Here is a 26,353-nt window from a genome sequence, read left to right on the forward strand (position 1 = left end):
ACAGATGTCCCTACTCCAAGCCCAAGACCCTCTGTTGTGTCTTTGAGCTCTTCTCTCCCCATTGGGATTTCTATTTGTCTGTCTGTCTGTCTATCTAAACCTACATATATTTTTCAATACTACTTTGCAGAATGCTCCTTTCACTTTAGTAAAGATAGTCCCTTTGCTTCCTTGCAATATGCTTCATTATGATGGATGGAGAAAAGCTCCTCGATAAATATTTGAGGAAGCTTGCTTGCAGAGGCTTAAATACACAGCACGTCACTGAGCATAGTACTTAGGCCACAGCAATCTGGTCTCTGAGTGCTGCTTTCTCTTCTATAAAAAGAAATAACAATAATATTTGCCATACTCATTTCACAGAGTTGCTACAAATAATCAAAGGTAATGGGTTTGAAAGGGCATTGCATACTATAAAATGCCATATAAGAGTTAATAGTGGTTGTTGAAATGAAAACATGGTAAATTAAAGAATTCATTTATGATCTCTCTCTTGGAGTGCAGACTGTAGTGGGCTGCCCGAGAGCCAGGGCTGCCCAAGAGCCAGGGTTCTGTTAGCGAGTAACTGCTACTTCTCTGGGAATTCCAACTTCCGGGTTTAATCTTCGTGAGCTTTCAGAAACCACATCAGCACCAGATGTGGGGGTCCTGGGCAGCCGGTAGGTTCTGGGGGAGGAAACACTCCCTGTTCATCGGCTGAGGGCTGGCTTCCTGAAGGCACTAGTGCCAGAAGGGGGTCTCTTTGGCAAATGCACCTGAGACAGCTGTGGAGAGCACACACCCCAGCACGTGGAGATCCACATGGGAGGAAGCAGGAACCCCACCTGTCACCATCTTTTCTATGAGATTCCCACTGTTTCTGGAAAAAGAATCGCAGGGAGTGGCAGCTCCCTCAGTTGTTAGGCACCACATAAATAATAGGCTAACTGATGAAGACCCAGCAGCAAGACGAGGTGCAGTCAATAGCAAAGAGATGGGGAAGTTCTTGGTAATCAGTCAAGACAAGATGGGAGTGACTGGCTTTGTCATCTATTTTTTCTTCATTGATTTCTTCATTGAGTTGAGCGTGTACTATGTTTGCAGTAATGTGCTGGGTGCTAAAAGGTAAATAAGGAACATCTCTTTCCCCAGGGAAATGCAGTGAAGAACACACCCATATATTAAATCCTCTTGACAGCCATGGATGTGCTAATAGAGGTGGTGGTAGGACGTTATAGGAGAGAGGAGTAAGGCACATGCTAGGCCCCAGCCCCAGCATGCATACAGGGTGTATAAAACAGGAATAGGAGGACAGGCCATAAGAGAAGAGAAGGCCTTTATTTCTCGTAAGGGTTTACTGAAATTATCAGCAGTGGGTTATCCAGATTTCCAAACACCAACGTGAACTCTCAATGATGAGGCCAAGTTCTAGTTACACAGGCAATGTTCTAATCATGCAGGTAACAGAGAACAGAAAACATGTAACACAATGGAAAAATACTGCAAGGGAGTTCTATGAAATCCATGGGAAGAGCTCAGCAGACAAAAAAAATCCAGCTGCCATGGCCTTCAACTGAATGTCAACTTTCTGAGTATGCATTCGGGTAGGAATCGGCTTTCTTTTGTAAGTAGAGCTCTTTAAACCAGAGAGAGTGGTAGGAACAGGAGAAAGAGGAGAGGAGTTATTGGAGGTGGGGTGAGGAAAAGAACATGAGGGAGGAGAATTGGAAAGAGACATGAGAAGGAAGTGAAGGGGGCAAGGGTGTGGAAGGAAAGGTGGGTCAGAGGGGAAGAGGGCAGAGAAGCCCAGAGACTGTGATGTGAGGTCCAGACAGGTATGGGGTCCAGAACGACCCCCAGCAGGGAAGAGGGGCCATACCTGCAAAATGACCCAGTGACCTTTCTTGGCAGCGAGGTCCAGGGCGGCCTCAGCTATGACCTCCTGTCCTTGCCCCAAAGACACGTTGTGAAAGTTCCGATTGTTGCAGGTATATCCAAGTTTTTTACCTACAAGGAGTATAGAGTTGTTATTTATCTCTTGGGTCTAATGATCTGTATTGTCTAATGCTCATAAGGAAACACACACTTCCATATCACTCCTCAAACAGAGGCATGCCTGAACCCATACCCGGAGCCTCGTAGACTGACCTTTATCCTTCACCGTGGGCTGCCTCCAGTGTTCTCTTCCCAAACAGAAGGAAGCACTCGTCTAGACCAAAAGTGCTTCACCTGCCCTCCTCTCTTAGCCCCCAGAATGCTGATGCTCTTCTGTACACCTCTGACCTGAGTGCCAGGCCTCGCTCCATCTTCCTGAAGAGTGCTCGTGAGAGAGGCTCGAAGAGTTGCTAGCATGTGGATGTGGCCCTGTCTCACCTGCTTTATCCTCTCAATACACAGAGGGTGCCACAAAAAGGTATACACACTTTAAGAAAGGAGAAAACTGTATTAAAATTGTAATACTCAATATATACTGAAGTCACGTTTGACTTCTGCAATTACAAGAGGTGCTCAAAGTGGTTACCATCAGCGTAATTTTAACACAGTTGTTTCTTTTCTTAAAATGTATATACGTTTTTGTGGCACCCTCTGTATATTTTCCCTGGAATTTTAATGGGACGTAAGGCCAGCAGGTGTAGAATTCAGGTAGTTCTGACTTCATATAATTTACGCCGTATTAACTGCCTCCCCTATTAATCCCAACACATGGGAAAGTTTTATCTCATCATTTTGCATGAATTAGAGTGAAGAGAGGCACGAGGGAAGACATCATGGGACTTGGTTGCATAGGTGTAAATGGTCTCTTGGATGTATTTCGATACACCTGTTGGGTGTTGCTGGTGTTGGGAATGGAGTAAGAGAACGGCTCTACCAACACAAATACCACAGCCACATCACTGGAGCAAGACCAATGCTCATGTGTTGTCCTCCAGTCCAAGAAAAACTCTACACAAAGAAATGACTTTAATATAGTGGACCAGTTCTGCTTGCACACCAGCTATTAACCCAATATAACAACGTTTTGAAAAATTACATAATATTATTTAGGCAAAAGGATCATAAAAATGTATAACACCAGGAAGGAATCATTGAGCAATTCTTCTAGGAAGGTGAAGTATACTAGATAAAAAAAAAAGAGAGAAATTAAAAAAAAACCAAAAAGAATAAAAGTCTGTACTTAAAAATTTTAGTTTTAGAGGAGCTAAAGTTGAATATGTACTTGTTAAAGAAAATTTAAAGAAAACTTTCAATATTGGACATTTCTTATAAATACTAAAAGAAGTATAGACTCTCCTTCAACTGGATGAGACAAAGCAAGATGATGACTTTTCTAGTGAAAAATAGTTATTATAGATTCAACTGAGATAAACCCAAGAAATACCCTTATTAAACTCTATAAATCCTAGCTGGCAATAGATTTGATGTCAGCTTTAGAACCAAGGATATAAACAATTTATTCCAGAGAAAAATACCAGGATAAAAGGTACCGGGATTATTAGATAACCTTGGTGACATTTCTACTTACAAAAGGGCCTATTTCTTTTCTTTATTAGAAAAAGAAGGATATGGGGAAAGAGGGGCTTAAAAAAGATTACTTTGAAAACGACAGACTGGAGGGACCATTGGGGGCAAAGTCTAGCACTGCAGAGGCCAGCTCGGCTCTGTTTTCATTAATCTAGGCTTCAGGCATGACGATCAGACTGAGGAGCAAGAAATGGATCTTCGAGATGACGAGAAGGGGAAAATCTGACAGATGTACACCAACTGAACACTCAGCTGAAGATGACGGCACCACATGTGAGTCTTGTCATGTGACAAGGCGACCTTGCTGGGGCCTTGCATTTGCAACTCTGAGGCTCTCAAGGCACCTTTCCGGGTCATCAGCAAGCCCCTTTAGACAGTTACGTTCTCTTGGGGTTTCACCTGCATATTGTTTTGTACTATGGCTTCTGTGTCCCCATCCCCACCGCCTTTAACTTATCTTTCCGTTTCTGATCTTCCTTCCAATTCTCCATCTGGTGGTGTCACCTGGAACTATGCCCCATTGGAAACCTCCCTTAAAACCTTCATAGCATGTTCCTTCAACCTTTAATCCACTTGAGGACATTGCAACTTCTGTGGCCCTCTCCCTAGTTCCACATACCCGTGGGCTGGGAGGAAGAGGAACATTTTCTAGCCTTCTCTTGCTGCTTGCAGGCTATTTCTGCTCCATTCTCATAAAAGCAAAACAAAAACAAACAAACAAACAAACAAACCAAAAAACCCCAAACCAAACCAAAACAAAACACATGCCACCTGGCTGTATTATCTACTAACTTTTTAATATTCTCTGCCTTCTACCAACTCCCTAGTGAGATTCACATTTATTAAGGGCTTTGGAACTTGTTTTAATTCCTTCCACACTTCCTGTTTCATCATTCCTGGTAAACTTTATTGTGACTATGTAACACAGCCAACATCCAACCTCATGTTTCTTCATCTTCAAAGAACTTAACTCTGTTCGATTTCTGTTATCCACTCCCAATGTTTCACCTGAGACCTTTATTATCAAGAACTGTCCCATTCCTGAAACACCATTCCTTCATATCAACTCATGACCATTACTTCCTGTTGTCTGATTGTTTACTCTCTTACTCCCACCTCTCCTACTATTCTAATTCAGTGAAATGTCCAGTTCATTGGCTCCTCCATTTTTTTTCTAATCTTTACCTTTACCTTCTTCTTATTTTAATATGGACCAATGATCCTTAATTTGAACTATGATCTTACAAAATCCTCGACTCCATTAACCAATTCTTCTGCATCACCTAACTTTTATAAAATCTCAACCCTGGACAACTCTATTAATCAAAGAAAAATAATACATTTAGTGAATTGGAGCTACCACAAGTTCAAGATTCTCAACCTCAATGCTGTTTGGTAATCTTTTCATGTCCCCAGAAGTTGGCTACATTGCTCATTTCCTTTTCCTTTAAAATTCTGAATGGACCTCTCACCCCCTTCTGCTCAGCAGTTCGCTTCACTCTCTACTTCCCTGAGAAAACATAGGCCATCTGGTAGAAATTCCTTCAATGTACTGCCATTTTGCCTGTATCTCTGAACATTCCTATTATGTCTCATCCCCATTTCAGTGGAAGACATGTCCTCCCTCTGCCTATCACCGATCTGTTCTCTAAATCCCATCTCTTCTTGTAGCCTCAGACTTGAGGATACACTCTCTCTATTCACGCTCCTGCATCCTGGCACTTCAACAAATGAGTCTTTCTCCACACAAAGAGCAATAATCTGCCAATCTTTAAGCCACTCTCTAAAGACCGTACTTGCTCCAACCTAACCAACTTTCAATGAACTCTTACAGAAAAGAGAATGGGGCCAGAAACAATGAAAAAGAGACTCTAAGCAAGTGTTGATAATCTGTGTGCAAAGACACTACCTTGAAAATTGTTTCTTTGAACACACCTTGTGGCAGGCCTACAGAAATCTAAGTGAGCTCCTAGTAGTTCTGGCCAGAACACTGGAAAGAGAAAAAGGAGGCAGTGAAAGGCGAAGGTGGTAGATACAGCTTCTTTCTGATCCTAAAATGGAAATAACAGAATTTATTTTGTCAAAGCCAAGTAATTAGATAAAGGAAAATGGAGACCAAGCAAGACCACGCTAGAGTCAAGTGAAAGAAAGAACATAGAAGATGCCTGCATAAGAGCAAACAGGGAAAGTCCTCTGTTGGGAAGGCCAAAGATGAAGCTATGCTTTGGAAAGGGATGAAAAAAGATGTAAAGAAAGGCAAACTGGGCTGCCTCCAAGAACAGACCAATCGTCATCACCATTATAATGTCGTCCATTGCTACTGTACCTTTAACCTTTCAAAAACTTTTTCACATCTGAGATTTCATTTTTATCCTCACAGTAACCCTAGGAGGAAGGTATTACTGGTGATTGGAAACAAAGAATGATTGCTTTCAGGTGAAGCAAAAGCAAACATTATTGTGCAAATAAGGAAATGTGGCTCATTTAGGAAGAAGGTGATGAGAAGAGACAGAAAGAGGGTAAAATTAATCTTGGTAAAGGATTAATCTGAGAAGGCAAGAAGGAAAGCAGTAGGAGTGGATGGTGGTAGGTTTCATGTTAAAATAGAGGCCAAGAAATAGGGATGGAATTTCTTTCTCCTCTCTCCCCCTCCTTCAAAACTGTTGAGAAAGGAAAATCCTGGAGTAGATTAAGGGGCTCAAAAGTGGTAGAAAAGCATAGATTTCTCATTAAGTGTCAATGAACGAGCTTCAGGGGCTTAGAGAACTCCTAAAATCATATACAAAATTTTATCTGTGCGTTCATGCAGTTTGAGAGGGGATGGGGTTTTGAAATGAGGATGAGAAAACAAAGCTTTCAGCTGACTCTCAGGGTTTTAAAACCCTACCCAATATTAAGAACTGCTGTGATGAAATAAAGGGATAAAGAAATGAAGTAGTTAAGAATAGAAATAACATACTCAAAAGAGGGAAAGGATGCCAAGCTTTGTTAAGAGTGTAACTGGAATAAAACAGTAAACTGATACACAGACTCTGTCCAAGCATAGAGAGAATACATTTTCTTAATAAGCTGGGGCAAGAGGAAACAGGGGAAAGTGTTTGGGTCAATCATGTGGATTCCAGACTTAAGAACAGGGGCCCATAAGGCAAACTGATTAGATCCAAGATGCAGAAACCATGGATGCCACCCAAGTACATGTATGTTCTAAATGGGTGCATTAGAAAACAAATCAAACCATCAGGGAGAGGAAGAGAACAGAAAGGGGCACAGGTGCCTAAGTAATCTGTAACCTACGAACAGCAGTATTGCCTCTGGTAATGAAATATGTGCTAAGATTAAACCAAGGGCAGGGCTGAGATACTATATTTAGAGACAAATAACCAATATGGGTTAGGGAGGGGTCAGCTTGCCTGAAATGACAGAAAGCTTCAAACTACATGATGGAATAGCTGGAGGTCAACTGGCAAAGAACAGTAGGAAATTGCTCATCAACAAGGTATATAAAAGCTTTCAAAAGGAAAATATTGAATAAAAATGAGGAAATATGAAAGGAATGAAACCTCTGGGGGATGGAAGGACTACACAACTCTATAAAAGGGTGAAAGTCAGGAATAACTTAGCTGTGACAACAGCCATAAAAAGGAATGAAATTCTGATCCATGCTACACCGTGGATGAAACTTGAAAACATTACGCTAAGTGAAAAAAGCCAGCCATAAAAGACCACACAGGTGTATGATTTCATTTATAGGAATAGTCCAGAATAGGCACATCTTTAGAGTCAGAAAGTAAATTGGTATCAAATATATGGTGATGGAAGGAGAACTGACTCTGGGTGGTGAACACATAATGGGATTTATAGATGATGTAATACAGAATTGTGCACCTGAAATCTATGTAATTTCACTAACAATTGTCACCCCAATGAATTTTAAAAAAAATAAAAAAGAAAGTAAATTGGTGGGGACTGGGGCTGGGAGGTGGGGGGATGGACTAGGGGATGACTGCTAATAGATGCAGGTTGACGTTTGGGATTTGACTGTGATGATGGTTACACAGCCTTGTGAAAATATTAACAAATTTTCAATTATAGACTTTAAATAAGTGAATTGCATGGCATGTGAATTACATCTCAGTAAAGCTGTTAAAAATTTGGGAAGAGGAGAGTCTTGGTGGAGCTCAATTTTTATTTTTCACATCAGGGAATAGATACTGAAAATAGATAAATTCAGAAATAGTGATGAAAGATTATTAGTAGGAAATAGGGAAGTATCTTTCAGGAGGACTAAATTCAGAAATGGGCAAAAGCACAGAGTCTGGAAAGGGGGACTGGTATGGGAAGGGCTGGAGCTGGGAACTGTTGCGTTCCCTTTTAAATTCTATATTATTGGTATTTTAAAAAGAATTTAAAATACGCTACTTGTAATTTTTAGGATATGATATAATAAAAATATACATTAAATTAGTGAATGAGAGAATTCTTTCCCTCATACAGAACTTATCCATTCTTTGGGGCCAAGTCAGCATCATCTCAACTACCCCCAAGCACCAGGCATGTGCTGTATGTTCCTTTCATTACATGATGCATAACAGCCTGCCCGTGGAGTTGTATTACACGGTCTGGATTCTTAACTATAAAGACTTGGCTCTATAAAAGCCCATCGGGTCTTTAGTTCACTTTGCAAAACACTGCAGTTTTGATTAGTTATTCATTTGCTCATTCCTTCACGTAACATTTATGTTAACGTGAAAAGCACAGTGCTAGGAACTGAGGATACTCTGGTGAAAAGGAAACCTAGTCTCAAAGAGCTGTCATTCTCATAGGAAGTCATAACTGTCACTAGACAATTACAATGTGATGCACAGAAAGAAGGAAGCTCTAGGATCACGTGGGAGGGGATCCTAGCACCTTGGAAGTCAAGTTGGGCTTCCTGGATGTGGTGACATTGAAACTGGTATGTGAACAATGAGTAGAGGTGAGCCTAGTGAAGGGGATGTTGGAGGGGAAACAATGTTTGGGAGAATGGGATGGCTGCTCTGTAGAGTGAAAAAGGGTGAGGCGGGGAAATGTAGGCAGAAAAATGAGCCCCCAAAGATGTCCACGTCCTAATTCCCCGAACATGTGAATATGCTACTTTACATGGCAAAGGGGACTCTGCAGGTGTGATTAAAGACCTTGAGATGGGGAGATAATCCTGCATTATCTGAATACGTCCAATATAGCCATGGGGGTCCTTATGAGGAAAAAAGGGGGCCCCATTCATTAGTTTGACCTCCAGAAGTGTAAAATAAGAGTGGTAATTTCAGTCTCTAAGTTTATGGTAATTTGTTATAGCAGCAATAGGAAACTAATAATGGAAAACAAGCAGGAGAAATAGGGAAGCACTGGAGGATGAAGTCCCCTGTGAGCCCCAGTAGAGTCTGAATTTCAATCTGAGGGCAAGGAAGCCTGTGGAAGGATCGTATTGAATTTCTGAACAGTCACGCTGCAGCTACAGGAAGAGGGATGGGTGGGTGGCGGGACAAGGTCTCCTCACGAACCTGCTACTGTGGAGTCTACCTTATAGATCTAGAGCCTAGAGCAGTCCTTTCTCTGGAGATGATCTCTGCTGCTGGTTCAGCAGTGACCCTGCTTTCTGTCCGGTTAGCGAATAGCGAGTACTACATAATGAGCTTTGAATCTGGAACAGGGAAACTGACAGATGCAAAGGGTGAAAGCGCGTGCGGCTGGGGCAGCCGTGGCACCATGATGAAGTTTTTTCACCTTGATTTTCCACGTCCTTCAGTGGGTCCACCCCTGGAGACAGGATGAAAAACATGGGAGTGGCTGGACCTGATTCTTCAAAAGAGGTTGCAAAGTCTAATGCTCTTCCCACCACATATTTGCTTCCTAAAGTCTCCTCAACGAAATGTCTGCCAGAAAAAAAAAGTACATCAATGTTTATAAGTCACAAAACAATAACATTTAAGAAAAGGGTCTATAGAAACGAAAGGATGTGCTCAAGGTCACAGGCTCGGTAGTTACAGAGCTAGGACCGACTCCAAACACTACTTATTAAGTCAACACTTACAACCTGTGCTGCTAGTTGCCAGCCTGCTCACCTAGATCGGGACTCCTTCTAAATCCCCGTCCATCCAGGCCACCGCTGACTCCTCTGGAAGCCTGAGTGACCGGTCATGTCACCACCATCCATAAGAAGACTGCCAGGACCAATGCGTCTGACAGCCTGCGGGCAGCGAAAGCCTCCATACTTCCTATCTCTGTGATCCTCCATTCCTACCCATGATTTACGGCCTTTCCAGTGTGCTCTCATGTCATATCATTCTCTGTTTCCTTTCACTTACTCCACTTACCAATGCTCCTTTCCAAAGTGTCCCATTGTATATAAAACCAAGCACAGACGCTGCAGCCACTTACTGACCATCTGGCCCAGCTCCTGGCCTTAACTCTCCCAAGGACACTGTTTTCCCTGTAGCCACCTCAGGGGGGCTCATTCTCCTACACCTGATGTACCTCAGCACTGGGAAGGTATCACGGTCCTGCTCACTGACGATGGCTATTTCTAAACCATTACTTCTCCACTCATGTGGCCCCACTGAGATTCATTTCCCCGGCTGTATCACCACTACCCCTGCACACTCATGTCGCCTGCTGTTCCTTTGGTCACTCTACTCATTCACTGACCACTTGGACATTTGGCTCATGGATTTTCTCTCGACCAGCCTGAGTGACATCAACACCCAGGAGGATACTCCTCCCAATTCTTAAGGATCTTCATTTCTTCCCCACTTGAACCATCGGATTCCACGGCCACACCCTCATCCTGGTCATTACCTGGGGTCATTTCCTATGTCTGAAACCATAAATAGAAACACCCCATTCTCTGAACCAAACTTTCTATCCTTACAATTCTTTCAGCAATCTACCCTTGCTCCACTGATTCTCTGCCTGTATTGGTGCCACTACAGATGCAGGATTTCCAGTACCTTGGCCTCTCTGGTGGTTTTTTTTGGTTGTTTGTTTTTTAAACCATCCCCTGATTCTCTTCACTTCTTTCCTATCCAGTGTAATGTCCATGGCCTATAAATTATTATTGTTTTTCTGAGGTATAATTGAAATACCATAAAATTCACCCATCTTAAGTGTACTATTCAATAACTTCTAATAAATTCACTGAACTGTGCCATCTTCACCATAAACCCGTTTTAGAACATTTTCACCCTGCCAATACAGTTCCTCATGACTGTTCAGATACTTGCTAATCCCACCCTCCAGCCCCAGGCGACTAGTAAGCTGCTTTCTGTCTCTATAGATTGCACAGCCTACGACTTCTAATCGTTCTCTTGCCAATACCTCCCGTCCCTTGCCTAACTCTTATTCTAACATCCCAACTTGGAATGACCAACGCTCTACATCAACTTAAGTCTGAATCTACACCTGGGCTGCTGTGTGCAAAGTTATCTAACAGTGAAGACTGGTGTCACTACAAATGCAGGATCTTAACAAGGTGCGCCTTCAATGCTACTCAAAATTCTTTCAGTTTCCCTGGTCAGGATTCTCCCATCTTTCAAGATCCTATTTTGAACCTTCAGCACTCTCCTCAAATCTCCAATCCTCACAACTCCCATTAAACACAAACTCAACCGATCATCGTGCTTTCTACTTCTCAGAGAAAATAGAAGTCATGAGGCAAAATCCCTCTTAACTTTCTGCCATGCTGCTACCACCCTAACTACAGTCACACCCATCTCTCTCTGTGATGAAAGAGATGTTCCTCCTGCTGAGGATGACCCTTTCATCTGTTCTCTGGATCCATTATCTCCTGCCACATTAGATGTGACGGGCATCCTTCTCAATACTGATATTGACGAGTATCTCTTTTCAAACTGTCCAGCTAGATACAAGAAAATGCATGGCAAACAGAGCAATAGGCCTCATGGGATTCTGGATGTTGGTACAGACTCCCATTACTAGAAGCACGAGGCCTTTGTGCTCAGCCCTGCTAGCTTGGCCATGCTGAGATTGCCCCATGCCTTTCCCGGGCCTTCCCACAACCCCCTCCCTGTTTCCTACCGCATGGCATAGGTCATCCGGTCAGGCCGCATGGTTCTCATCATGCAGAGGCGCTGCACGGCTGTCTTGTTCTTCCATTCCTGTGGGAACTTCTCCTTCTCAGGACATTCTGATTCCACAAACTTTTTCCAGCTTTTGGCAGATCCCTCAATGTCCCGATCCAGATGATAGAATTCTTCCATTGATGAAAGTGCCTAGGAAATGTCAGAGAATCTTGCTCTGAAATGCACTTTCTCAGAGCTGTAATTTGCATTGTGTTGGGGTCGAGGGGTAAGATGGTACTCAGACGTCATTTTGTCTCATTTATACTTTTTTCTGGAGCCTTGACTCTTCCTGTAGATAAACTCAAGGAAGAAGAAGGATTTTGATCATCTCACCTTTAGCAAACTGCCCCAGGAATATGCAAGGTTTAGTAAATAAGCGTTTGGGATATTACCAGCAGCAGAGACTGCGCAGCACTTGCTTGCAGGGTATTACATGGAAAAGGGGACGAGAAGGGATGCCATGATTTTCCTAGTCACGGAACCTGGGCATCTGAAGTCTCTGACTCCTCCCTTTCAGTCCCATATTCACTCTGCTGGCAGCTCCTTTTTTCCTTTCTGTCAATTCCTTTCTCAAAATGTCTCCAGAATATTTGACTTTGTATTAATGCCAACTCTAAAATTTCTAGGAATTGCCTGCTTCCATAAAGTTTAAGCCCAAATGCTTAACTTGCTAATGAAATCTCTTCATTTACTGCTTCCCTTCAGTCATTCCAGTTGACCAGGGAGCCTACTGTCCGAGCATGTCTGCTCCCAACTGTGGAAATGTGTCAGACTCGTTCCCAACTCCATTCCTTGTTCCTTGTTCCCTCTACCTTCACCACATCAGAGGTCCTGTTCTTTTCTCCGCCAAATTCTACTCCTTTCTTATGCTGGTCATGACTGATTATTATTTGTTAAGGTTCTACAAATTGTTAAAGTCCAGTGCAAAACCAGCAACCTCCCTCACATACATCCTCTCTAATCTAGAACACACAGCCCTCCTACTAGAGATTGACTCAATTTTTTGATGTTTGACTGCTGATAGCTTTTAAGCCTTACCCCCTCCCTCTTCTTCTTTGGATCCATATCGGGGCAAGTGGACAAGTAAGCCTAGGTACTCCCTCTTTGGTGCTGGACGGAAGTTGTACCACACAAGCCCTTGCCCATTCACAGGCACACACACCCTGGCCCCATTCTCTAACTTCCATTAAAAACCCCGACGTACTCTCCTTTCCTGGCTCTCTCAAGCCATTTCAGACTGATTGGGAGCTTCCCTGCTCTCTCCAGAAAGTCTCATATATGAGTAATAAGCTTTTAGGTACTTGTGTGGCATCATTTGTTTTGACATGGGAACCAATTTTAGCTAAGGGGGGGGGGGGTCCATCCTCTTTCCTCAGAGGCCCACATAACCATCACTCAGTCAGACACTGAATTACCTGCAGCCTTTCCATTATTACTCACCTCTGCTTGAATGTTTGGCCTCTCCAATGACATTAAAAGCTAGACTGTGTCCAAAGCACCTATCATAACACCATGAATTTTAAGGAACTCACACCTTCTTTGAATTCATTTGATATTTACTGAATGCCCACTACATGCTAGGTACTTGAGAATACAAAGGTGAATGAAAAAAGACATGCCTTCAAAGAGCTTACAGCCCTAAGTTCAAGAGAAAGAGGAGATGAAGGAGGCCTTAGTAGGTACGTAGAATTCTATTGGGCAGAGATAGCAACAGAGAGAAGCAAAGGGCATTTTATGGGGGAGGATCAACAAGAGCCGAAGTCTGGATGGGGAAGAGTGTGGAGCATGACAGAAAGGAGTGTGACTGCAGTAGAAGAATCTTATAGGCGACAAGGGGAGAGTCAAGTTGGAGAAGGACATATACACTTGACCTGGGCTTGCCTGGGCTCTTCTCCTGTGTATGAACACCTGTCCTGGCTTTACGTGCCCTTTCATATGGGCTCTGTAGCTTCCCAATGCACCCTGAGCACCTACAGCAGGGAACACACCTTCATTCGTGCTGAAAAATGTCGTTGAGTCATGTGTAGGATCGTGGGGGAAGTACCAGGAAATGAGTATTCTGGTCCCAATGCCACCTCTTATAAGCCTCTTATGACTTGGACCTATTTTTAAACCTTTGTGGGGTTTGATTTTCTCATTTGGAAAATGAGGTCAAGTAATTGTTGTCTGCATAGCTTATACTCTAATGTAGACACAAATGCTTTGAAGACTCTAAAGTCCTTCCTTGGGCTTTCTTGGGGTTCCTATAGTTACTGAACTGTGACTGCTGGTTTATTCATCTGTTACTCCCACAAGATTGTGAGTTCCCTGTGGGCAAGAACTTTCTTAGTCATCTTTGTATGTCTCAGGCCTAGCAGGCAGCCTGGCACTTAGGAAATGCTCAATTAATAAAGTTTGACATCTGGGCAGCCAGCGGGAAGGCTCTTGACAGGATGAGGAAAGCTACAGCTGCTGTAATTATTTCTCTCTGTGCTGAAGAACTCACTTTCATCTTCTTTCAGGCAGCCACTTCAGCCCCTCTTCCCAGCATGCATCATCATTAACCCTTCTGCAGTCCCATTACCCCCTCTGGTGTTACTACAAAACTGAGCAAATTACACTGAGCTCAGTGTTCCCAGCTGCCACCACTGGGTCTGCAACACACTGTCTTGAAGCTCTGGGTGGAACACAATTGCAACATTTAATCTCCCAAATGAGGGAAAGGCACTTCTAGCCTTCTAATAAGCTAAATGGAAATGACTAATTAGCCTAATTACATTGGACTGTGTAGCAAAATACAACTGTGCTAATGTGCCATCCAGAGTGGTAGTGAGGGGCCTTCAAAGGCTAACAGAGGCGTGCATCACAGATGAGATTTTTCTAATGAAGAGCAGAACATGCCCAGTACCTTAAAGTTCAGTATTTGATGAGACTTGAAAAATTCTTACAAAGGATACTAATAAAAGCAGTATTTTATCACAAAGATTTCATTCATTACCTGCCTATTAGTTCAGCTGGGGAAACAAGGCAATCCATCTTCCTCATCAGATAGAATGTTTAAGAAATTTTGTTTTATCATGTCCTATTCAGTTATACTTATTTTGTTTCTTTAGGCAAAACTCCAACTAAACACTTTAAAAGACCATTCATCAAAGACTTCAATGTGCACTACACATTGCATTGTATTTCACCTGCTCACATCCTGTACTGTGCTTGAGTTCAATGGGGCTGGACTTCGTTGTTCCACATCGCAAAACTCAGAAAAAGAGAGAGATAAAGCTTCATTCATTTGCAAAAGCCTTTGAACAACCAGATGAGCTTAGCCCACAAAACAAAACAAAAAAGCAAAGTGAAGCAACGCAAACCAAACAGTCCATTTTGTGAAGAGGAATGGAACTAAATTGCACAGTAGCTTTTGAGTTGTAAAGAGTGCTCCTGAATGATTGATTCTTTATGATTCCTGCTGCAGAGGGCTTTTTGGGACAATAGAGAGAAAGGCAACTGGATTTGGCCCAATTGGGTAACTCATAATTCCTTAAAGATTTTCCTTTTACAGAAAAATTCTATCAGGCATAACTCACATCAACCACAGCATGTATACACTTTAGAGATGGGCAATTAATCATCATAACTGTGATGGGGTGAACTGTGTCCCTCAAAAAGATATGTTGAAAAACTAACCTCCAAGATTTGTGAATGTGACGTTATTTTAAAATTTCTGGTCAAGATGGTAGAGTAGGTATATGTGCTTGCACCCTCTCACAAGCACATCAAAATTACAACCAAACTATAGAACAACCATCACTGAGAATCACCTGAAGTCCAGCTGAACTGGAGCCCTACAATTAAGGATATACAGAGAAGTCACCTCGAGACTGATAGGAGGAACAGCGACACAAAATGGGCTGGTCCCACACCTGCATGTGACCATTAAAAATTGGGAGGGATATCTTGGCTGTGGAGGTCCCCCTGAAGGAATGAGGAATCCTAACCCCTCACCAAGTTCTCTGGCCCAGGGTTCCAGTGCCAGGAAAAGAAATCCCCATAACATCTGGCTGTGAAAACCAGTGAAGATTGTGTCTGAGTGAGATGGAGGGTGGTTGGAGTCCCAGGTGATCCTCTTAAAAGGCCCACACATGGACTTATATGCTAATGGACTCATTCACTCTTATCTCCAGCGTAGGGACAGCAGCTCGAAAGTGCCAGAGACATATGGGGAGGAACTGAATTGTCTGGATTAGGGTGAGCTGGAGGGGCAGCTTTCTCCCACAGAAAAGTGCTGGCAGAAACCATTATTTCTTTTCTTTTCTTTTTTTAAAGAAACCATTATTTCTTTGCTGAGCCCTCCCCACTCCCAGTGAGTCTCCAAGAACCTGACTAACACTGTTTTTTCCACCCTGGTGATTCCCTGAGACCTCACCCCACCCAAATTTCGGGCACACCCAAGCACTTCCAGTGGCTTTTCCATGCAAACAACCTGTCTTGGCTTATGCTGTGGACTTTCCTAAAATCTCTCAAACGTTCACAAAACCCAAACAAGCAGCATCTGGCCTCGGCATGCCCTGTACCTCTTCCTGAGCAGCACCAAGACTGGAACTAGTAGAAGTCTGCCTCAGTTCACTGCGTGGCCTATAGAGGCACTTCTAAGCCCAGCACAGATGGCTGCTACCTGTGGGTTGTGCTGTGGCTCATGCCATGGGGCCCCGGAGAGGGCACAGGCTGTGACAGAACTTGGCCTGCTGCAGGGCCCCTCTCAGAAGGCCCCAGGGCTGGCACACTGGATGCTTGGCTTCAGACCAGCTGGAGCACCATCCAGCTGCCCCCACAGACAACACACTCAAGGAGTAGACTAGGTGGGCGCCAGAGCCCTGCTAAAGCAAATCCTGCACAACAGCTCCTCTACTGTAGTCACGTCCAGTCCTTACATCTAATTAGCCCTAGGGTCAATCCCTTCCATTGACGTGCAAACAGCTCAACCACAAAGGAGGGCACACATAACCCACACAAGGGACACAACTGGAGCACCCGGCTCAGGTGACCAGGGAGACTGCACCACTGCTACATAAGGCCACTCTACCAAGACCAGGAGACATAGCAGCCCTACCTAATACATAGAAACAAACATATAGAGGCAGCCAAAATGGGGAGACAAAGAAATACGTCCCAAATAAAAGATCAAAACAAAGCTCCAGGAAAAGAATTAAACAAAATGGAGACAAGCAATCTATCAGACACAGAGTTCAAAACACTGGTTATAAGGATGCTCAATGATCTAATTGAGAACATCAACAAAGAAATAGGAAACATAAAAATAGAGATAGAAAGTACAAAAAAGAACTAGTCAGAAATGAAGAATACAATAACTGAAATAAAGGAAACATGAGTGGGAATCAACAGGAAATTAGATGAGGCAGAGAATCATACCAGTGATTTAGAAGTAGAAAATACTCAATTAGAACAGCAAAAAAGAAAAAAAGAATTAAAAAATAGGATAGTTTAAGGGGCCTCTGGGACAACATTAAGTGTATGAATATTCCCATCATTGGGGTACTGGAAGGAGAAGAGAGAGCCAAGGAATTGAAAACCTGTTGAAGAATGATGAAAAAAAACTTCCTTAACCTGGTCAAGAAAATAGACAGTCAAGCCCAGGAAGCAGAGAGTGTCCCAAACAAGATAAACTTAAAGAAGCCTACACTAACACACACCATAATTAAAGTGCCAAAGCTTAAAGACAAAGAGAGAATCTTAAAAGCTGCAAGAGAAAAGCAGTTAGTTATCTGCAAGAGAGCTCCCATAAGATTGTCAGCTGATTTATGAACAGAAACTTTGCAGGCCAGAAGGGATTAGCACAAAATATTCCAAGTGATGAAAAGCAAGGACCTACAACCAAGATTACCCAGCAAGGCTATCATTTAGAATCAAAGGATTGATAAAGAGCTTCCTAGACAAGGAAAAGCCAAAGAAGTTCATAAACATCAAACTAGTATTACAAGAAATGTTAGAGGGACTTCTTTAAGAAGAAGAACAAGAATAAAGAAAAACCCAAAACATGAATAATAAAATGGCAATAGCTACATATCTATCAAAAATTACTTTCATAGATACGTAAAGGGGTGGCCAGTTAGCTCAGTTGGTTAAAACGTGGCGCTGATAACACCAAGGTTGCCGGTTCAATGCCTGCATGGGCCACTGTGAGCTGCGCCCTCCTTAGAACAAACAAACAAACAAACAAACAAACAGTATATTAGAAATAAACTTTCAATGTAAATGTATTAAATGCTCCAATCAAAAGATAGGCAAGCTGAATGGATAAGAAAACAAGATCCTTACATATGCTGCCTATAAAAGACTCCCTTCAGATCGAAATACACATACAGATGGAAAGTAAAGGGATGAAAAAGATGTTTCATGAAAATGGAAACAAACAAAGAAAAAAAAGCTGGGGTAGCAATACTTATACCAGACAAAATATACTTTGAAACAAAGGCTATGACAAGAGACAAAGAAGGACCCAGTAATCCCACTTCTGGATAGTTATCTGAAGAAACCCAAAACAGTGCTTTGAATGGACATATGCATCCATATGTTCATTGCAGCATTATTTACAATGGCCAAGATATGGAGGCAGCCTGAGTGTCCATCAGTGGATGAATGGATAAAGAAGAGGTGGCAGATATATACAATGCAACATTACTCAGTCATAAAAAAGAATGAAATCGTGCCATCTGCAACAACACTGATAGACCTAGAGGGTATTGTGCTGAGTGGAGTAAGTGAGAAAGGCAAATAGCATATGATTCTACTAACATGTAGAATCTAAAGAACAAAATAAACAAAACAGAAACAAGATCATAGATACAGAGAGCATTTTGATGGTTGGCAGCTGGGAGGGTGGTTGTGGGGGTAGGTAAAAATGGGGAAGGGATTGAGAAGCAAAAATTGATAGTTACAAAACAGTCATGGGGATGTAGGGTATAGCATAAGGCATATAGTCAATAATACTGTAATAACTCTGTATGGTGTCAGATGGGTACTAAACTTACCGGGATGATCACTTCGTAAGTTATATAAATGTCTAATCACTATGTTTTACACCTGAAACTAATATAATATTGTATGTCAACTGTAATTTAAAAATTAAAAAAAAAAAAAAAAAAACTAGAAAAAAAAATTTAAAAATTATTAAAATAATAAAATAAAGTAGGGTCTTTGCAGGCATAATCAAGTTAGGATGAGGTCAGTAGGATGGTCCATAATCTCATATGACTGATGCTCTTATAAGAAGAGAAGAGACACAAAGACACACAGAGGGAAGATGGCCATACAACGACCATGGACATGGAGGTTGGAGTGATGCTGCAGGAAACCAAGGAACTCCTGAGGCTACCAGAACTGGAAGAGACAAGGAAGGATCCTCCCCTTGGGGCCTTTTGGAGGGATCCTGGCCTGCCAAAACCTTGATTTCAGATATCTAGCCTCCAGAACTGTGAGGTAATAAATTTCTGTTGTTTTATGCCACTCAGCTTGTGGTACTTTGTTATGGTAGCTTTAGGAAACAAATATAATAGCCACAACCATAATCATCACCATATTCAGCTTCTCTTTACTGTATGTTTGTATGTCTGACATAACCCTGTGACGTAGGTATTATGAAGACCATTTTGCAGATAAGGAAAGAAAGTCTCAGAGGAATAAAAAACATGTCAGAGGCCACACACTCAAACTTGAAGGGCATGGTCTGTATTGAAAGGAACCTACTTACAGTTTGTAATCTGTTCAATGTTCACAGAATCCCAACCAAACTAAACTGGGCTTTGCAATCAGACAGGCTGGAGTTTGAGTCCTGAATTGGCTACTTATAAGTTGCGGGACCTCACTTTCTGCATATGCTAAATAGGAACAAATAATACCTATTGCCCAGGTGAAGAGGAGAAGGTAATGCATTTCTAAGGTGCTCAATAAACGTAAGCTGTTATTAACCACTGGTAATCCCGGGCTGGAATGCATCCCATGCTTTGAGGCTGAGTTAAAATTCATGTCAAGATGCCTGATCAGAGCCTGGCATCTGTCTGTTTCGTGGAAGTGCTATCACAGCATCTCTATACCAGCCTGAGGGCCTCACAGAGGAGCCTACATTCCAGCCCTAAGCACTGACAGGTGAAGAGCAGCTCAGCTGAGTCAGAGAAGCTCACAGGATCTTACTGTTACATATGTGACATATGTGACATCCCAGTAGGCTGGGAAGGGTGAGCTCTGCTGTGGGGGTACAGGTAAAGGGATGAGCTATGTTAAAATAGCTCCAGGATGAACCCCCAAAAAGAGCCCTACTGACTTCCTGGGGACCAGTGTCAGAGACAAACTCCAGGAGATGAGAACTTGACTTTTTTCTAGGGGCTGATACTGACCTTGATGCCACCCCAGGCCTGATGGGAGAGGAATTCCACTGGACTGGTGACGCCTGTCTGCACTGGGGATCGAAGCAGGAAATCCAACTCTGCCGCACTGACTTCCTGGTTCATGAGGAGAATCTGCAATGTGGAAGAATGACACTGAATTTCGTTAGCTGGCTGTAGTCCCAGGGTCCTGGAGGTCTTCAGGGTCATCACTCAGTGCACGTCTAACACTAGCGCTTGCTCGTCACTTTTGATAGTTGAAAGGAGGCGTGGAAGGAAGTGTATTTCTGTGCAAAGCACTTCTGTGTGCATGTGTTCTCACCCCAAATATCAGCGTGATTTAAATGCACACAACGAATGACTATATAATCTTGATAAGCGAGTGTTTTATGTATCAATCATAAATGCCACGGAATACATTCCTGCAATCTAATTGAGAAGATGACACATACAAATGACATGATTTGAGGAGAGTGTCAAAGTAACATATGAACATATGCAAAACAGAAGTGCATATATGAATCAATGATGCTAAAGGGCTTCAGGGATAGGGGAATGGCCAGCAAGGAGGGGTGGGAGGATTCATCTGACTAAACCTTCTGTACGTAGTTTTGAACTGGGTCTTGGAGAAGCTAAAAGACAAGAATATTTAGACAGGAAGGGAAGGCTTTCCAGGGAGAGGGCAGTAGAAAGTGCAGAGGCTTGGAGGGAATTAGTGAGGTGTGGGATGGTGAGGCATTTGGCTTGTTTGAGCTAAAGATTGATGCTGGGAGGTGCTTGGGAAACTGTTCTCCTCCCTTCAAATGGTGTGCTCTGCTGAGAAGTTACAGATGGAAATGTTCAGTAAGAAATAAAAATGTGGTCAATTTGAGAAAAAGTATCTAAGGTGATAACAGGGTAGAAATAGCAGATGAGTTGGAAAAGCCCTTGTTAAATGAAGTTAAAATATGAGAGAAGAGTGAAAGCTAGGGGTGGAAGCTCCTTGGGGTTTGGGGGAAATGTGTGGTAAGGTGGAAATTAGTCTATACTGGGCTGGGACTCGAGTTTTTTGAGATGGCCAAGCTGTCATCTCTGGTGGGACGGGGAACACAAAGGGTGAGAGGGCTAAGCCACATTAATACTTGCTCCCCAAGGATTCAGTCTTTGGAATCTACAGAGTCAGCGCAGAAGTGATCATAGAATATCTGACTTTTAGAACTCAAAGAGGCCTTCAAGATAATCTTGTCTGTGCTCCTAATTTATGTACAGAAAAAAATTCCAAATGCTACATGATTAGAGATAAGTGCAAGGAAATAAGTTTTCACGGTTTTTTTTTTCTGTTTGTTTTTGTTTTTTGATGTTGAGAAGAAATAGAAGATAAGGGTTTCTTATTAACACTGGAAGTTCCTGATGCTCCCAAACCCTTGAGAATCCGAGTTCTAAAGGGCTTTTTTAAAAGGCCAAGACTGCTATGGCTATTGAAAGACATTTGCAAAATCTTATTCCAGGGGACAGTTAAGACATTAAACTTATAATCCTAGAGGTAAATAAATAATGTGTGATACCCTAACGAAGTTCTTACTGCATCTCAAAAAGTATCTAGTTATTGTTAGGGCCAACCAGTTTCGTCTTCAGTGCCATTTTGGATTGGCAGGTAGTGGCTGCTGGAGAGCTTGTTGAGGAGGATCTTTGATCATCTAAGATCATCAGTGAAAAGTACAATGATTAATTAAGAACGTCTGCAATAGTGGGTCAATGGTGGGGCAGCATGCGTGTACCCAAATGATCTTCTTGTCCGATACCTCTGCTTAGAGCTCAACGGTCTTCACAAGCTGTGGGAAATGATCTTAAAAGAAGAAAGGTTTTTATTTTTTTATTTTTTTACATTTGCTGATTGGGCCCTAGAAAATGACTTGTTTTCTGGAAACTACTTCAATACCCTTTTACCTGAAAGGTGAGCTGGGCAAGGTAGGTGAGCTTGTCACACTCGAAGAGCCCGCGGGTGGTGTACTGGTACACAGAGAGGGTGATGCTGTCGGTTAGGTGGGTCACTCGCTCCTGGAGGCTCTCAGCGGGAGGCGCCTTCTCCACAGCCTTCTGGAAGATGACACTGAAGGCCTGCGGGCACGAGGTAGGACATTTACATAACTGTATATAACTAGTAGACTTACATGTGAAGGATGTTATAATTTGTCAGCCACAGAAACGTTTGCCCAACATATCCTGTGAAGAACGGACAGTGGCAACAAGAAAACTCTTGTCTTGGATTGCTAAGCTCTTTTCTTAGTTTGCTCATATGAATTATCACGTTGTCACAAAGTGGGTAAAGCTGTGAGGCATGCAGAGAAGAGCCTATGGTTTTGACCAGCGAAAAATAAATGTCCGGTGTCCAAAACAATTAAATGAAATCCTATTGTCCTGTTGTATAACTACCCAAATAAAAAGTAAACACAGCCAACAATAACCAGCTGGGATTAATGAATGGACCCACTAGATTATAAAATTCTGGATGGTAGAACCAGTGTCTTGTACAACTCTGTTGTCTTAAAGAGACCCTTGTACGTAATAGGCACTCAGAATATTTTTAATCAGTGATTTTTCCTTTGGTAATGATCAAAATCTCATGTGTTCTTTGTTTTTCTTTCTGTTAACTCAGCAGTCATTCGATGAGTCCTCTTACGTGTCCTTTTTCCAGGTGAGGACCCTTCCTGCAATGGTGGGAGCATAACCTGATTTAGTTACATCTTCTGAACTATACATTATAGGCATAATATGAAATAAAAATCATATGAATCAATTTTCCATTTCTTTAAACTTAGCTATAGACTGTTAATAAAAGTACGTTTAGGAATGGTGCATTTTGAATGTGATATGAATAGAATAAATCATTATAAAAGTCAAGATATATTTGGCTATGTAGATTTCCAGTCTTTTCTCTATTTTTGTCTTGTGGCTTCAAGAAAAGGGAAAAAAAAATCTTAGGGCTTTCTAATACCAGGCATTTGAAACTCAGTGGAAACCATGTAAAATTTGTGCCTCAGTATTTCCTTGTTTGCAAAACAAGGAAAAAACAAGAAAAAAAAAACCAAAAAAAAAAACACGTGAATTCCTCTCTCTGTTTCACAGCTCCATGGTGTTTTTTGTTAATGCAGCTTGTAGATTTTCATTCAGTTTTGATGATCCTAGCAAAATCCTCTAACTATCTTCACCCCCAACCATTATGATGTTCACCTTCCCTTAGTAGGATTTAGATCAGATTATAGCTGTTGGAAGCCCACAGTTTCCCAGCACCACACAGAGCAATTTGGGAAACTTCTACTTGCAGAACAGGTCCATAGAGATGGAGTGCATAGTTCTCCCGAGTTGGTGGTTACTATGGCCATTCTCTAAAACTATCTTTATCAAAACGACAGTAAAGAATCTCCAGTTACTAAGTTTAAACAATGTGATTCACAATTCAGGAAAAGATCTAAAGGAATTTTAAAAACCTAGGTACATTTAGCATTTTCTTTACAATAGACTAATTTTGGCTCTCTTTTCCTTTCTATCCTAAAAACAAGTCTCCTCTTCCTCTTACTTTTGGTGTCTGAACAGCTCAGGTGCTGGGCCTGATCTCGACGGCTATGGCTTCCTCCAGAAGCTCTCTCCTTCCCACAAGATCTTACTTTGGTTCTAACTACCCTTGTTGCTCTTTGAGGTCCCTTATCCATTCATTACCTTTGTATCACATATATATACATATACATATACATATACATATACATATACATATACATATACATATACATATACATATACATATACATATACATATATATATATATATATATATATATATATGTTTATCTTTTCATTTATATCAGATTGTGAGCACACTGAGGTGGGGTCCAGGCCTTACTAAGTTCTTGTCTTTCCCAATTTCCAACCCAGCTCTTCACATACAATAGGCACTGAAGAGATTTGTTAAATGAATGAGTCCTGCTAATGCCCTCAAAAGCTTAGGCGAAGAATGAGGGCTGCTGTAGACCAAGCGTCTCAAACTCAAATGCCTTCAGGGACCAGATGTGTGAGACCCAATAGGGTAGAGATAGGGGCTGTGGGAACCTGGAAGGGGAGGTACACGCTCACTTAGGAAGCAGCCGTCCCTTAGCTCCAGCGAATTTACGCTACGTGGAATGGGAGCTCAGTGCTGCCAAATCTTCCAGACTTTCATGAGAAGCCAGAACGTGGGATTTGTGTGAAATCTCCCTATTTTAAAATCTTTGGAACCAATGAAAGTATTTGAAAAGCCCTCTGAGGATCAAGGAAAACAAGTCAACAGGCCCTAGGGCCTCCAACGCTCTGTGTTTTATTTGCTGCTGCCTGATTCTTCCCTTTCCAATCTCTTTGAGAAATATTCCTCTAGCTGTGTTGTCCCTCCAAAATGCACAAAACAGTCTGCAAGAACCCCCAGTGAGGCGTCTGCTCACTCAGGACACCATGGCACCCTGCAAAGGTGTCACATTCATCCTCTCCTAGCCTTTGGATGAGTGCTGAAGAAAAATTTCTTTATGACCACTTAAGTTTCATCTTAACCACGTTATGAACTTCTAAGTTCATACGAAATCTGGCTTTTGAAGAGTCTTTTGCATGTATATAAGCAAATCCACATATTTTAATATACTCCTTCTCAAAACACTTTGGAAAGCTGGGATGTGAGGTTGTTGCCACCGAGGCCGATTGCTAGTTTCCATACTCTGAGAATGCCTCTCCTTTCTCTGCCAGGAAGAAGAACTGTAAAATCCAACCGTAGATGAAATCCAAGACCATGAACACTCCCCAGTGGCTAGTTCTTCTTCAAATCACAGAAAGCTTCTAAGTTACTGCTGTTCTGCTATGTTTGAAAACACGTATTTCAGCTCTGTATCTTTAAGCATTTAAACCTACTTTCAATGATCAAGCTGGTCAATTCCTTTTTTTAATTATTTTTTATTTTCAGTTACAGTTGACATTCAGTATTATCTTATATTCGTTTCAGGTGTACAGCATAGTGATTAGATATTTATATAATTTATGCAGTGATTCCTCCAATTACTCTAGGACCCACCTGGCACTATACATAATTGTTGCAACATTATTGACTATATTCTCTATGCTGTACTTTACATCCCATGACTGTTTTGTTAACTACCAATTTGTACTTCTTAATCCCTTCATCCCCCCAACCCCCGCAGTTCCTCAACCCCCTTCTCTCTGGCAACCATCAGTTTGTTCTCTGTACCTCTGAGTCTGTTTCTGTTTTGTTTGTTCGGTTATTTTGTTCTTTAGATTCCACATATAAGTGAGATCATATGGTATTTGTCTTTCTCTGACTTATTTCACTCAGCATAATACTCTCTAGGCCCATCCATGTTGTCACAAATGGTAAGATTTCATTCTTTTTGATGGCAGAGTAGTACTCCATTGTATAAATGTATCACCTCTTCTTTATCCACTCATCTACTGAAGGTCACTTGGGTTGTTTCCATATCTTGGCTATTGTAAATAGTGCTTCAGTGAACATAGGTGTGCATGTATCTTTTCGAATTAGTGTTTTGAATTTCTTTGGATAAATACCCAGAAGTGGAATTGCTGGGTCATAAGGTAGTTCTATTTTTAATTTTCTGAGGAACCTCCGTACTGTTTTCCATAGTGGCTGCACCAATTTGTAATCCCACCACCAGTGCATGAGGGTTCCCTTTTCTCCACATCCTTGCCAACACTTGTTCTTTGTTTGTTGATTTATTGATGATTGCCCTTCTGACAGGTGTGTGATGAAATCTCATTGTGGTTTTAATTTGCATTTTTTTGATGATTAGTGACATTGAGCATCTTTTCATGTCTACTGGCCATGTCTGTGTCCCTTTTGGAGAAATGTGTATTCACGTCCTCTGCTCATTCGTTAATTGGATTGTTTGGGGTTTTTTTGGTGTTGAGTTGTATGAGTCTTTTATAAATTGTGGATATTAACCCTTTATCAGATGTATCACTGGCGAACATCTTCTCCCATTCAGTGGGCTCTCTTTTCATTTTGTTGGTGGTTTCTTTTGCTGTGCGAAACTTTTTAGTTTGATGTAGCCCCATTTGTTTATTTTTTCTTTGGTTTCCCCCAGTTTTTGGCAATTCTTAATAACACTACGGGGACCCAAAATGCCCACCTCTTATAAATAGAGCTTCGAATGACAAAACAGGCCTATACCAGGGTCCTGTTGCTGAAAAACAACTTACAACATATCTTTGAACACATATTTTCATCGGCCTTACCTGATTTTTTTTCCCCAGGAAGACTCACTGAGGTAGATTTCAACTACTCTTAAAACTAAGGAGGTGACCCTGTAGTTAGTAGGCTTATTTGGCTAGCTTTTA

General features: G+C 41.9%; 1 protein-coding gene across 2 annotated transcripts in view; it reads right to left on the reverse strand.

Annotated features, from left to right (window-relative positions):
* DNAH9 (dynein axonemal heavy chain 9) overlaps nt 1-26,353 on the reverse strand; it is a 241,202-nt gene that overhangs the window by 25,360 nt on the left and 189,489 nt on the right. For both annotated transcript variants that reach the window (XM_074319350.1, XM_074319351.1), the window contains 5 exons: nt 21,917-22,087; nt 20,003-20,125; nt 11,575-11,768; nt 9,265-9,413; nt 1,859-1,986 (listed from right to left, as the gene is read on the reverse strand). In XM_074319350.1, the coding sequence (XP_074175451.1) occupies nt 1,859-1,986; nt 9,265-9,413; nt 11,575-11,768; nt 20,003-20,125; nt 21,917-22,087 (765 nt within the window). The remainder of the gene's footprint in view (nt 1-1,858; nt 1,987-9,264; nt 9,414-11,574; nt 11,769-20,002; nt 20,126-21,916; nt 22,088-26,353) is intronic.

The sequence above is a fragment of the Rhinolophus sinicus genome, linkage group LG15 (genome assembly GCF_036562045.2).
Source record: "Rhinolophus sinicus isolate RSC01 linkage group LG15, ASM3656204v1, whole genome shotgun sequence".
NCBI lineage: Eukaryota > Metazoa > Chordata > Mammalia > Chiroptera > Rhinolophidae > Rhinolophus > Rhinolophus sinicus.